Source organism: Mirounga leonina, unplaced genomic scaffold (genome assembly GCF_011800145.1).
Source record: "Mirounga leonina isolate KUSES-001 unplaced genomic scaffold, KU_Mleo_1.0 Mir_418, whole genome shotgun sequence".
In the NCBI taxonomy this organism is placed as follows: domain Eukaryota; kingdom Metazoa; phylum Chordata; class Mammalia; order Carnivora; family Phocidae; genus Mirounga; species Mirounga leonina.
The window spans coordinates 16,739,756-16,754,813 of NW_023270739.1; the positions used below are offsets into that span (position 1 = coordinate 16,739,756).

A 15,058-nucleotide genomic window follows, 5' to 3' on the forward strand; every position below is an offset into this window, starting at 1 on the left:
TTCTGGGGCCCACTACCAAAAAACAAAACAAAACAAAACAAAACAAAAAAACCTAGATGCTCTAGATTCTTCTTCCACATTTAGTTCTTTAACTAGTTCATGGCCAAGCTAAGTCAGGGCTGTTCCTGACAGACAATCCTTGAGGTAGTCTATTTCACACATTTATGGGATGCCTCACTGTGCTTGCCTGACAAACCCACACAATCCCTACCTTCAGACCCTTTTCTTTCTAGTAACTATCCACTGCTCTTAAAATCCATCCAGGCTTAAAGAGGCAGCCATCTATTAAATTCAAGCTAATTTTTCACCATATTGCAAAGGCAAACAGAGTATCTTCAGCTTTGAAATGGGGGGCAGGAAACTTGAAGAAATATGGTTCGTTTTAGTTGTTAAAAATGTTTTCATTTAACTTTCATCAATCCATGAGAAAGGAGTAAATTGCTTTAAGCCTATTTTACATTAATATCAGAATTTGTATGATCAAAATACAAACTCAAATTCCATCCAGATTACATGAGTTGGATAAAAATATATTAACCAAAATATCTAAATATAAATTGTGGTTATATGAATGTGTACATCACTCCAACTCTGTGGAGGACAGGCATCAATAATGTTGGTAATAAAGGAACACTATCCATGTGAAATGAGAATATTCTGGGTCCATTTTATATTTATAAAGTCTGGAGATTGAAGAAGAGATTTCAGGCACTGTCTTTTAAAAATCAGGAGCTGAAAAGCAGTAAGAATAAATTCCTCTTATATCCAGCAACACTGATGAACTTCATATTGTATTGAGGGAAACAAAAGCAGATGCGAAAGAATACAAACTGTATGATTCCATTTATATGTTCAAGAAGGTGGGCATTGGGAAAGAGAGAACCTTATGAGATGCTGAGTATCCTCATCTAGATGATGGTTAAGCGGGTGTTATGTATCAGTCTGTACAGGTTAGATATAATTAATGCTGCCACATTGATGCACTTTACATACTTCACAATATATGTGTGCCCAATCAACCAATAAATTGCTCTTCGGTAAAGCATTAGGTAAACTTTGGTTAAATACTAATAAAACTTACAAATCTATATTGACAGAATTGAAATTTCCTAACAGAAGAAACCATGTCTGTTTCACTTAGCACTGGACACCACCTCACTGGAGAAGAGTTTGAGTCATTCAGCCATGTGACAGTGACAAGATAGAGGTTGGGATACCATATACTAGGAAATGAAGGGCCATGAGAGAGTCTAACAAGTCTCTCTTCCCTGTCCTTTGGTGGTGGCAGGGAGTAACACCCTGTTTGAAGTAGGGCACATGGCACACAATATATGGAGGTTTTGGTCTTTAAGGACTGACATGCTCGTGAAAATGGGCTTTGGTCAGCCCACTTTGAGTAAACCTCAGAACCCAGATTTCTGCCCAAGACAAAACTACTCTGTAGAACAGTACGAAACAGACTGGGGGCTGACTGGGGGCTTTTGGGAGAATTGTCAAGATGAACCCCTCAGGCTGCCATTGGGTTTAAGAGGGACTGTGGAGAGAAGTAACATGTTAATGAAATTTTATTGTTGGCTGAATGATCTGTGTAGTAAAACCTCTTCATTTCCTCTTTGCAAAGTCTGGTAAAATTTATGTTGTTCATTTACAGAACATATTTCTTTGTAGGAAAATGAACATAAATGCTGGGTCCTACTTTTAAGGTGAGCACTGATTGGAACTGTCTTGCTCCTTTTGGGTGGCTGTAGCAGAATACTGTAAACTGGGTGTCTCAAACAGAAATTTCTCACAGTTCAGGAAGCTGGGAAGTCCAAGATCAAGGCGCCAGCACATTCAATGGTAAGAGCCTGCTTTCCTGGTTCATAGGAGGCCGTCTTGTGTCCTCAAGCAGAAGGGGTAAGGAAGCTCTCTGGGTCTCTTTTACAAGGCACGAAGCCCATTTGGGAGACCTCTTCCTCCCAAAGAAACTGCCTCCAAATACCATCACACTGGGGATTAAGTTTCAACATATGATTTTGGGGAGGATGCATTGTTTATACCAGAAGGCCAGACTACATTTGCAGATGGCCAATAACATTACCTTCACTTAGTCTGCCATGTTTTTAAGAATCCCTGAGGGATGAAGGACACCAGGAGGACACAAAAAGGGCAATGGTACGTATCAACAGGGTAGGCTCCAGGAAGCTCTTGGCCTGGACTGAAGATAGCCCATGTAGTCTAGGAAGCTCTCCTGTGTCATGATAATACAGATGGGATATGTATGAACCTGCCAGCAGGAAGTTAAGAAACAGGGTTTCCTTCTTCATTCCTGATGGAATGTTGAGAACAAACCATAGCTTTCAAGTCCTGGTTCCTCTCTGGATTTATTTGCTAGTCTCTATCCTTTATCAAAATCTTTTTCTTTTCTTTTTCTCCAATTGTTCCAGCCTGGTCTTAGCTGGGCTAGTTCAGGGGAAGAGGAAGTCTTGTTTCGAAGTTGGGCCAGAGAGTGGTAACAAGGCAAGAGCACCTTCTTGTGGCTGAGTAGCAGGTAGCAAGAAACGTTAGCTCCTGGATCTACCCCAGGGGAGAAACGCCAGGAAATGCTTTGTGAAGTATAAGCTTTGGAGTTCTCTTATCGTTAAGGTAGGTCGTTTTTTCCTTAGATCATTTCTTTAGCGCCACAGGGTTACAGACCATGAGGTCTGAAGTGCAAAGAAAATAGTTTTTTTAAAATCATGAATATATTTTAGCGTGAAGACTACCATATGCAATTTTGTTGTCACTAAAGCCATCAGATATGTTAGAGTGGTATTTTTTTTTTGCCTTAGTGTATGACAGGAAAACAATTTTTTAATCAATATAGGTCAAATAATCTCTACTAGCATTGTTTACCTGAAAGTGTTGCATAAACAATAGTAAGAGCAAGGACATTTCGTCTGTACTTTCAAATGGGGCTCGATCATTTACAAGTCGTTCACTGGCAGCTTTTTTCACCAAGTCTGTACAGATTATAATCTATTTAATAAAAGATTAGAAACAATGAAGTTAATTGTTTTTCCCTCTCCAGCATTTGCTTTAAGAGAAAAATCTTGAAATTGGTAGGGATTTCTGATGCCAGGGAATCATGAAATGTAAGAGAATATTTAGCAATCAGGGTGGCTTAGCTCATGATAATCAGCATATGGACAATTATAATTTGCATTCCAGTTACTGAAGCTGAGAAAGCCTTGCTCAGGTTGAACATACGGTGAGTAGAAGATCTCTTTTTCTAAGAAATAAGATGGAGAGAGTCTTTGGAGAATGGCTTCACTGAATTGGTAAGTTAGCTTTCTTCGGATTTTGGTGATTTCCCCAGTTCTTCCATAATTCCTCAGTGCTCTGGCCATTTTCTGGTAAGTCATGGTCTTCCGGTTGCCTTTTCTTTTCCCCCAAAGTTGGGCAAGTTTTTCTTTGTTTTTTGACACAAACTGAAAGATGCCTTTGGTTTTATCTACCCACTGAATACAAGATGCCATCTCAGGATTACACAGGGATTCATGAAGGTATTCGAACAGTCGGAGCTTCTTCCTGCCTAAAATTGAGAAAAACAATGTCATACTCCACCATGGCTATGCACAAGGAAACAGCCTCAAGAAGGGTTTGTTGAGTGCCTACTAAATTCAAAGCTGCACTGGGACTTGAAAGTCAGAGGTCTGTTTGGCCTAACTGAAGTTTCAGTTGGACCTTGCTTTGTTGGGGATGTTGTAAAAATTTTTGTACTGTCCTTCACTGGAAAGGAAAGCCTGGTGCCTTTTTATCCAAGTCTGCCATCTGTCAGGTGGTCTTTCTTCACCATTAAATCTTGAACTACTAGTTCTATGTCGTATGTTAGAACAACAAAACTGAGCAAAATGAACTGCAAAGTTTAGTGGTTTTAAATAAAGAGAAGCCTCAAAAGCCATTTTCAAAAAACAAATCATTTGAAAGGGCTTTATTCAAATAGTCAAGTCAAATGAGGTAAGGAATGTGAAAGTATTTTATAAAATGCAAAATAATATTCAAATATAAATATGAGTAAAATTAATAACAAAGACTTAGGTAAAAAAAAATGGTCTACATAGTTATGCAAAAAATAAAGAACAGAAAAAACTGGAGTGGAAATGCCACCTTCATTGCCACCTTCATGACATTTTGACATCATTTGTGAGCAATGACAATGGGCATTGTGGTTATTTTTCATTGCTGTGAAATAAAATGGTACCACCAGAGTTTATCTCTTTAGGAATACAGCCCTATATTTCAGAATGTCTAGACAGAAAACTTCAAGAGGATTTGTTGTGATTTTTGTTAAGTTGATTGGATGTCTTTGGCCTAACAAAGAACAAAGGGGACAGCCCATTTTGTGACTTCTGAATTGGCCTGTAAATATGATGCCTTACCAGATCTATCAGTAGCTAACACATTCATGGCCAAATTCCCTTTTCCCATAGAGAGAGTGGAATAGTGGTTTCCCAAACTGCTTTGAACAGTCTCTGGGGAGTAATACTCTTGCATCAGTCATCATTCATCCTAAAACCTCAAAGGTTTTTAAGATTATCTTTTTGTGGTTATATTATCTCAAAATTACAAATTGAGAAATGAAAGGGACTTACCAAAAAACACATCATCAATTAAAAGTCACAGCCTTAAACTTTGTCTCTTATCCAGTGGTCAAATCAATGATAATGGATCCTCACCTTTTAAAATTTGTTTTCAGTTTTGAAAAAAATATTTCAATTTTTATTAAAATATGATGTGGGGCTCCTGGGTGGCTTAGTTGTTAAGCATCTGCCTTCGGCTCAGGTCATGATCCCAGGGTCCTGGGATCGAGCCACACATTGGGCTCCCTGCCCCTCGGGAAGCCTGCTTCTCCCTCTCCCACTCCCCTTGTTTGTGTTCCTTCTCTCGCTGTCTGCCAAATAAATAAATAAAATCTTAAAAAAAAAAAAGTATGATGTGCTCAGAGTAAAAGATTCAAACAAAAGCATAAAGTGAAAGTAAAATTCCAGTCTATTCTACTACATATTTTTTTTTTAAAGATTTTATTTATTTGAGAGAGAGAGAATGAGAGAGAGCAAGCACATGAGAGGGGGGAGGGTCAGAGGGAGAAGCAGACTCCCTGCTGAGCAGGGAGCCCGATGTGGGACTCGATCCAGGGACTCCAGGATCATGACCTGAGCCGAAGGCAGTCGCTTACCCAACTGAGCCACCCAGGTGCCCTCTACTACATATTTTCTTTAAATTTTAAAAATTTGCATATAAACATACACACATCCTTTAAAAATACCAGTGGTGGGACGCCTGGGTGGCTCAGTCAGTTAAGCGTCTGCCTTCGGTCCAGGTAATGATCCCAGGGCCCTGGGATCGAGTCCCACATCAGGCTCCTTGCTTAGCACGGAGCCTGCTTCTCCCTCTCTCTCCCTCTGCTTGTGCTCTCTGTCAAATAAATAAAATCTTTAAAAAAATAAAAATAAATAAAAATACCAGTGGTATCATATTATTTTGCAGTTTTTTTCAGTAAGTAATATATCTTAAATCAGAGAACAATACAGAAATTAGCTATAGATGGGTAAAATACCCAGCTGTTGAAGTAACAACTGTTACTTCCGGGACCTAACTTGGGAAGAAGGAACACTTCGACTTTAAATAATGTACATTATTACTTTTAAATCATGGAATTAAAAAGGATTAAAACAATTTATTTTAGAGGGGGTTTTTTTTGGTTTTTTTTTGTTTAAGATTTTTATTTATTTGACAGAGAGAGAGAGCACAAGCAGGGGGAGCGGCAGGCAGAGGGAGAGGGGGAAGCAGGCTCCTCGCCAAACAGGAGTCCAATGCGGGACTCGATCCCACGACCCCAGGATCGTGACCAGAGCTGAAGGCAGCCACTTAATTGACTGAGCCACGCAGGCACCCTAGAGTTCTTTCTTTATCAATGCATTAAGATATACCTTCTTGCCTTTTAACAGCTATGTGTTCTGTTTTATGCATGTACTATTTTTCTCTGGATAATGAATCCCCAAATAATTTTGAAATTTCATTCTGTTTCAAATGTATCCCTGTTTCAGGTGGAAGATGAAACTTTAAAAACAGAAAATGGTGGGTGATATGGCCCATACTGGCAAAGCTTTACAACATAAAACATCATTGAAAAGATAGACTTTACATCCTGGAGTTTATAGTTGGTTAAAAAAATAATAGTAATAATGACAAGCTAAACACTGGACTGAGGTAGAAGTGTTATTCTCCTTATATTAAATTACTACTAATAACAGTTCAATATTCAATACCAATATTCAGTGATACAGATTTATTTTACGTGTGTGATTTTATGCACTATTCTTTGCTGGATTAGATTATTGCTGAATATTTAGAATTTTGTTCTAGGATACAGTATTCTAGGATGCAGATATAGGAACAAAGCTAGTTTTCAAAAAAATATTCATTGAAAATAATTTAGAAATTATGATATGAAAAAAATTTCATTGTAAAATTATGATGCATCTTACACATCTCTGTACCTTATACACAGACAGATGCAGTAGGTAAGTTCCATTCTTTTCCTTCAAGAAACAACATTGCAAGGAACATCCTAATGTGTATAGTACACACACACACCCCTCTATGGTCTCTTGAGAAATTATCCAGTGCCAGGCTATGAGAGTAATGCTTTACATGGACTTTTTCATTTAATTTTTACAGCAATACAATGTTTGTACAATTATCATTATTTGTTCTTTGAATGAGGACACTGTGGTACAAAAAGTTAAGTGATCTTCCCAGGCTCTCACAATTAATCCAGAGTTCACACTCAGTTATATAGTCCCTAAGAGTCAAAAGATAAATTTAAGTCTTTGGTAGTTATTGCCAAATTGCCTTACAAAACTTTGTACCAATTTACATTCCCTCCAACAGTACATGTGCCCGTGTGTGGCCCACAACACAGCCATCAGAGGCTACTATCCTGCTTTATCACTTTGTCCACTGTTAGGTGAGATCACCACCATCTTCAATTTATGAAATCAAGGTTTCAAATTTACGAAATATTGAAATTATTATGAAACTTCATTTGCAGGAAACTTAATGGAGAAGACAACTTCTATACTAAGGCCTTCATGATTAGGGTTAAGACTGCTAAAACAACTTATGGAAAAGTTCCCCTTTCTATACCCCAAATATAGACACATTATTCTTGAATACAGATTTATTTGAGTGAATTGACACTTTGCAGCTTCACATTTTTATGAAGCAATAGGAAGGCTCACCCAAGATGAATGACTTGGAGTGGTTCAGTCTGTCAGAGGTAAATTATTCTTAATCACAATACTATAATATTTTGCAAATGCAGTTCTAAACTCAGATATGAAATCCCTTTAAAGTTGATTTGAAGAAGATTTGGTTCTTTTACCTGTAAAGAGAGTGATGGATCCACATACCTTTTCCTCCCTTTTGATGGAGAACAGCAGGTTGTACCAGTTGGTTTTCAGGGATATTTGGCAGAGATTGATGAGTATTTCCTTCAAAATAGAGGTCCGCAGCACTGTTCTATATAAATAATGCAGGAGGATGTTAAGTGGGACTTTCCATGTGGCCCCCAGTTGATGGCTAAAGTCAAAAGCTGAGGACAAAAAGAGTGCTAAGCATCTCCTAAATTCTAAAAAGCATAATCCTCAACTGTAGCCAGATATCTCCCAGGGCAGAACTAGCCTCAAACCCACATAGAGAGAGGATCAAGGGATGGAAGGTACTCTTTGGCTTTGTGAAGACTTTCATATCATCCCTTCCCTGTAAGAAAGAAGAGGGGGTTGCTTCCTTCCTTCTCCCTAAAAATACCAGGAAGAAAATTTTAAAGAATTATGAGTACAAAATTGAAGTGCCAGCAAAAAGGGGAAGAAGATGGGCTTCCATTCCTCTGTTGGATGCCCATCTGGGCAAGAGGAGGCAAGAGAAAGATGGCAGCCAAGGGAGGGCAGAGCCAAGAGATGGGAGGAAGCAGCCTGAGCTGTTACCATTACATATGGCAAGGATATGTAGGTCTCCATGGGTTAATCGACAAAGATGGACTTGAGCCACCTTACCATACCCCCTAAGAGACTTCCCAGCAGGCAAGGAGTCCCCCCCAGCCACAAGAGGCTGTGATATATACTGGGGAGTAGGAGTTGAAAGGGGAAGCAGGGTTGCCAAATTTAGCAAATAAAAATATCCACATGCTGTATTTTACCTGGCAACCCTAAGTAAGGTAGAAGAGGTTAAGCTGGAACCCAAATTCCCTGTTCAAAGAAATGTCCTGTGGAGAGGCCTTAACAGAACAATTTAGAGGGTCAGGGAAAGGACATTTGACATAGCATGGTTGAAGGTAATGACTAAAAAAAAAAAAAAGAAAAAAAAAACCATTTCATATTTACACCACACCACATGGCATTAAGAAATACAATACAAGGGCGCCTGGGTGGTGCAGTCCATTAAGCGTCTTACTCTTGGTTTTGGCTCAGGCCATGATCTCAGGATCATGGGATCGAGCCCTGCATCAGGCTCTGTGCTGAGTGCAGAGTCTGCTTGAGTTTCTCTCTCCCTCTCCCTCTGCCCCTTGCCCAACTCACTCACTCTCTCTCTCCCAAATAAAGAAATAAATCTTTAAAAAAAGCAAAAGAAAATAATACAAAAGAACACATGAATGGAGAGATAGATGGTGGGGACACTTTGTTTGCAGGGAGCTATAACAATATCCATGAGTTGGTCCAAGACGTGTAGCTAGCTCTGAGCTTGGGAAGGGAAACAGCAGGTTAATACAAGATTGTAGGTAAAGCCAGTGCAGGGGAAGTTTGGACTCTGCCCTATGGCTTATAGGGGAACCATACTTTTTTGCAATTTTCCAGGTGGACAAGAAGCAGTAATGTGAGAACCCTAAAAACACATCTTTCTAGAAGTCATTCAAACCCTCTGATGCTGGATGGAGAGCAATGATGGAGGGCAGTTTCCTTCTTGACAGCCTTGCTGAGGATCACCCATGTTGACTGTCAAATTCACAGCACTGATGTCTGTGAGTATTCTCACAGTCACCGCTGCCTCTAAGCTGGGTTCCAGCAAGCTTACACCAAGTGGAAGGCAGGTGTGAATAGGGAATTTGCCTGTTACTGGGAGATTGGTCTATTGGTACATGTACTCACTATCACTGTTCTCCAATTATAGACAGGTTCCTCTGTAGGCAGCATACCATAGCAGTTGGAATGTCCTCTGACATGAGAGCAGTGGTTGATGAAAGCCAGGTAATTTTTGTAATCTAATTTAAAAACAGAAAAAGAAACTCCAAAAGTCGAAGTTTACAATTGCATGCGTGTGTGTGCAATGTGTATGATGTTTATATATGCATATATGCTTATATATGTGGTTGCTTCATCATGTGTTCTCTATCACTTTGCATTTCCCTACATTTATTGCATTATACTGGTTATCTTTTACATATCCCATTTCCCTTACTGGAGCACATGTTCCTTGCAAGCAGAGATCCCATGATTTCTTTTCTCTTGGAACTTCCCAAAACACCCTGTGTAAACTCAATAGGCAAGATATCTGTATTTCACCTACACTATCTTTCACAGTCTATAGGGCAATGGGTGAGGAATATCTTATTTACTCTCAAAAGAAAAGAATGTTCTTCTGAGTAGAATATCTCTTGTATGGAAGGTCTATGAGATAAAGTAGAATAACCGAAAAGCCCACTCTGAACAATTAAAATTATCTATTAGATAAATATCAACCAGTATGCTTAACAGCAAATAATTTTATGTGCTAGTATTCCAATGTGGAATGTCATTCTCTATATTCTTGCATTTTCATATGTGACACTTTAAATTTACGTAGGCTAGGTAACCCTGGAAGCTTTTTGCCTTTGTTAGAATAAACCCTAGATGCACTACATTAAAATGGTCTTCTCTGTTCTGATACGTCTGTGTGCCCAAGAAGCCATTTGATTACCACTAAAAGAAGGGACTGATATCTTTACCTGGGGAGTACTGAAGATCTCCGGTTGAATGTTGCCTCAACACCTCAAAAGCATCCTCAAAGTCTTGTCCCAGCTTGTCTTGTTCAACACAGGACTGCTGCAACAATGGCAGAACCCTCAAGTTATGAAATTATCAATTGAACTTAATCTTTCTGATATAAAGGAGGGTTTCTCACCCACGACACTATTGACACGTAAGGTTGGGTAAGTCTTTGCTGCGGAGGGCTGTCCTGTGCATTGTAGAAAATCTAGCAGCATCCCTGGTCTCTACCCACTCACTGGATGCCAGCAGCACTCTCTCAACCCTGGGTGAGATCCACTGCTCTATAATATACAATATTTAGAGAACAGTATTCATTCTATGGTATAGTATTTAACATTCTCATAAAATTTTAGTAAGGAGTTGTACAGCAGGAGACTGATTTGGAAAGAGGGATCAAGGAAATACCTTTAATGAAACAATCTGAATCACTGCTTAAAATGGAATGCTCTTAATTTCAAAAGCATGTCCCCAAGATATAAAATTAAACTTTTTTTTTTTTTTTAAGATTTTAATGTATTTGAGACCCAGAGAAAGTGTGTGTGAGCAGGGAGGGACAAAGGGGGAGGGAGGAAGAATCTGAAGCAGACTCCATACTGAGCATGGAGCCTGATGCGGGGCTGGGTCCCACCACCGTGAGACCATGACCCAAGCTAAAACCAGGAGTCGGACCCTTAACAGACTGAGCCACCCAGGCGCCCCCAAATTGAACTGTTTTGCAAACCATTTCATGCCCTTATAATCTAATCCATATATTTTATTTTCAAAATGGAGGACATTCATCCTTCAAAGAGGATGCTCAGGGGCGCCTGGGTGGCTCAGTCGTTAAACGTCTGCCTTCAGCTCAGGTCATGATCCCAGAGTCCTGGGATTGAGCCCCGCATCGGGCTCCCTGCTCCGCGGGAAGCCTGCTTCTCCCTCTCCCACTCCTCCTGCTTGTGTTCCCTTTCTCAAGCTGTGTCTCTCTCTGTCAAATAAATAAATAAAATCTTTAAAAAAAAAAAAAAGAGGATGCTCATCCTCCAAAGAAGATTAAAATGCTAACTTACCATGCTTCATTAATATATTGACAATTCTGAAAAAGATTAATAAACAAAATTAATAGTGTATTTAATTTGCCTCTGAATTAAAAGATCTTACTCAAAGTATTTTCTGAAAATACCTTGTAGGAACCAAAAGTATCATCTGAAGTCTCTTTAATGAGTACACATTTTTCTTCTTATAAAATTGCCTACAAACTTTTTTTTTTTGCTTTTCTATTATTACAAAACTTTTTAAATGTTAAAATAGCTAAATAGAGTTAATTACCTAAACTGCTTAACTTATAAGAGAATATAAAAGTAACTCAGGAGAACACTTAAGTATTTCAAAATTCTTTTAAGAATTAAAGTATTTAAGGGGTGCCTGGCTGGCTGAGTCAGTAGAGCATGCGACTCTTGATCTTGGGGTTGTGAGTTTGAACCCCACATTGGGTGTAAAGATTACTTAAAAATAAAATCTTAATAAAAATTCTGAAAATCAGAATCCTTTTTACCTTAGCATAGTTCTCCATTTATATTGGTGATTTTCTTTTTTTCCCCCCAATCTTTCTGGTGTCAACCTACTGAGAATCTGGTGAAAGATAGGCTTTTTCTCTCTTGAAATGTGAATCTACATTACAAATAAAATTTACCCTATAAAACCCATCCATTGACTTTTTAAAATCCTAGGATAAGAACCCTGGTCTACTTTCTTATCCATGTAAGTTAGATTTTGTTTTAAATAAACAGTGATAAAAACAAAACAAACATTAAATGGTTTTTAAAAGATGTAAGTTCTATAGAACTAAAAACAAACAAATCTACATAACATGAAAGAGCATGTGGGGGGTCCAACACTGCTTATCATTTTATTTAGCACAAGCAACTGTTTACACAAATTATCATTTACCCTGCAAACAGTGAGTTTACTCGTTAACACTGTAGAATACAAAGAGATGATATAATCTAACACACTATTACTATACATATCCATCAATATAATAATTACATCAATATAATATGTCAGCAGACACTGAAATTCTATTCTGCTCTTCAAAATCACTATGCCATGTCAGTTCAAAGAAAATATGAGCAAAAAAATCCCTAAAAAAGGTAGGTAACTATGTAAGGTGATGCAAGTGTTAACTAATCTTATTGTGGTTATAATTTCATAATATATTCGTATGTCAAATCATCACATTTTCCACCTTAAACTTGTATCTCAAAAGAGCTGGAAGACAACTTTCCAATGTGAGAGATGTTGAACATTTTAGCAAAAACTTAAGGGAAAAAAAGAAAGAAAACCCATAAATCACGCCTGGGCTATGATCCCTAATGATCATCATCAGTATATGTATTTTTAAAAAGCCATGTCAATGACTTTCAATTAACTATGCCTCAACTCATAGCACCAAAACAAATGAGTGTTGTAGTTTGAATCGAATACTTAAATGCCTTTAACTAAAATACTCCACAAAATTATCACAACAATCACAACTCTTAAAAGTAGCAAACCCAAAGGGAAGAAAAAAGCTCAAAAACGCTATTGATCACTTCAATTGTTTAATATTTCTTGTATCTGAACAATCAATATGAGAAACATTCTTTAGGGCAAAGGAGAAAATTATCACAAGCTATTTTGAAAAACAGAGGCTAAACACTTACCAGGAAGACACTTCAACCCTTTACAAAGATGTTTCATTAATATCAGAATCGTTAAGACAGAACTGTCAAGAACTCACTGGCAGAGTTGCATTAAATAGCTGTTTTTAAGGAAGTGCTACAAAAGGGGATTTTTTTTAAAAGACATAGTGTACTCATGATTTCTCTTTCACGATACAGCCAATAGACAACAGGGGCTATTATTTTGAAGAGACATGTTGAAGTTTATATCCCGTGGGCCAAAAGCACCCAAACAAACCCCATGCCCCGGCCCAGCCTAAATTGCAGAGCCTCTGGCCCCCCACAGACACACTGGAAACCTCTGACCTGCACAACTCTCGTTCATCCCTTTTTTGTTCCTGTTTTCCCCCCTGATTCTAGACCCTATATTGCCTTTCTTGCCTGGACTGTAAACAACCTTCACTCTGGCCTTCCCAAATTGGCCTCTTTCCTCTCAAACCACTTCACTCCTACTTATCGCCTTACTTAGAGATCTTAAAGGCGCAGGCTCTTGTCCTGGCATTTGAGGCTCCTCATCCCAACCTTAGCCTTATTTACCACCATTCATTTAGGAGCAGGAAATGGAATCCATTGCTATGGTCTTCCCTCCATACCTAAATCCAGCAGAGCTTCCCAAACGATCAAGAATGGCTCATGCGTGGTGATCCGGGATACACTTGAAGCTGCTGATCTGCAGAGAGATCCAGTTCTCTTATTTAGCTAGAAGTTCTACTGGAGATGGATTTTGGTGGCTCTGATGGAAATCATGGGGTGTACCCTCCACCTATAATGCTTCCTTCCCAGTCCATCCATCTGCCCCGTTACCCATTCCATTTTACCTGTCTTTCTGATCTAGTATCCACATGTACCAAGCAGAAATAACTTTCCCTCTGAAACACGTGTCTGAACCACCCTTACCTAACTGCAAACTTCTACCATTTTAAAAGATACCACATTTCGCCAGGGGGAAAACCACCTAAGAATTTTTTGTAAACCTTTTGGGTGGGGAGAGAGATTTTCTGTTTTGCATTGTTGGAATCTGAGCTGACCTTTGATACGGGACTATTGTTCTAGACCATCTACTTTTTGGACCCAATTTGTTATGCAAATGTAAACACACATCCCCTCTTCTGAAATGTAGATGTTATAGTAATGACCATATAAAACTGTAATCACTAATGTTGATGAGGTTTTAATCTGTACCATTTCCATGTCTACGCCCTCCGCTTTGTTCCGTTCATTCATTTATTTAACAAGTATGTATTTCTGAGCTTTTTTCTCTACTGGACACTGTCCAGTGTCCTGGGACTATAACCCTGAACAAGTTCTAATGAGGAGAAATAATTTTTTTTTTAAAGCAAACTACTCAAGTGTTAGATTATGAGTACTAAGAAAACGATAAGAGAAAGGTGATAGGGAGAGAGTATGGAGTCATGATGAATGGTCACGAAAATTCTCTGAGGAGGGAATGTGTGTGTGAGCTGAAATCTAACAATAAGAAAGAGTGAGCAAAAGAAATGCAGAGATGCAAAGAACCAGGGAAGTAGTTCCTGGCAGAGGAAGCAACAGGTGTAAAGAACCTTAAATAGAAATGAGTGTGGTTTAGTCAAGGCATAGGAAGAAAGCCATGGGGGGCTCAAGCAAAATGAGCTTAGGGGCTGAGAGGCAAAGTTAGAAAGTAGGAGGGAGGATCCAGAACAACCCATACATCAAGCCAGAAGAACCAAAAAAAATATTTCAGAAGAATCAAAAAATTGCATGTGATAGTATTTGCCTGCTTAGCCCCATTTTACAGATGAGAAATACAAACCTAGGCTCAAAAAGGCTTCATGATTTTTCCTAAGGTCCAATTGCAAGTGAGAGATAGGCTGGGCTGGATCTAGATTTGGGTCTAGATGTGGGAGATAGGCTGGACTGGGTCTAGATTTGGGTAATTTCACGAACATAATCTCAACCAACATGCTGGAGCCCTGTGTCTGCAGGTTAGGTTCCATTTGACCAGGTTCTCAGTCCACATGGTAGCCTCTGTAACACTCAACAGATACTTATAGGAGTGCAGGCTTGGTACATATTTGAAATGAATGGAAAAATAAGTGAACTTTCTAAGCCAGTATTTTCCCAGCTGATGTCTCCAGAGTTTTATTCTGCAAGATATTAATAAATGGACCCTTGAGTGGCAGCCAGGGTTGCTATGTAGAACTTCTTCAGCCAAGCTCAGTTTGTAGAGTAGGTGACTCTTGATCTTAGAGTTGAGTTCGAGCCCCACATTGGTGGGTAGATTGTACTTTAAAAAAATCTGGGCACCTGGGTAGTTCAATCCATTAAGCTCTTAGT

The 15,058-nt window shown here is 38.8% G+C and overlaps 1 protein-coding gene across 1 annotated transcript; it reads right to left on the reverse strand.

The window, feature by feature from the left end:
* Window positions 1–2,965: 2,965 nt before the first annotated feature.
* Window positions 2,966–12,785, reverse strand: SPIC (Spi-C transcription factor). The gene is made up of 6 exons (XM_034987273.1): window positions 12,728–12,785; window positions 11,093–11,118; window positions 10,004–10,100; window positions 9,168–9,280; window positions 7,437–7,545; window positions 2,966–3,553 (listed from the first exon to the last, which is right to left on the reverse strand). The coding sequence occupies exons 2-6, from the start codon at window positions 11,093–11,095 to the stop codon at window positions 3,126–3,128; spliced, it is 750 nt and encodes a 249-aa protein (XP_034843164.1). The 5' UTR covers window positions 11,096–11,118; window positions 12,728–12,785; the 3' UTR covers window positions 2,966–3,125.
* Window positions 12,786–15,058: the final 2,273 nt, after the last annotated feature.

Coding starts and splice junctions, on each gene's coding strand:
- SPIC (XM_034987273.1), bottom strand. Junction 9,281..10,003: donor AGATCTTCAGTACTCCCCAG/GTAAAGATATCA, acceptor TTTTTAAATTAG/ATTACAAAAATTACCTGGCT. Junction 7,546..9,167: donor ATAATTGGAGAACAGTGATA/GTGAGTACATGT, acceptor TTATTTATATAG/AACAGTGCTGCGGACCTCTA.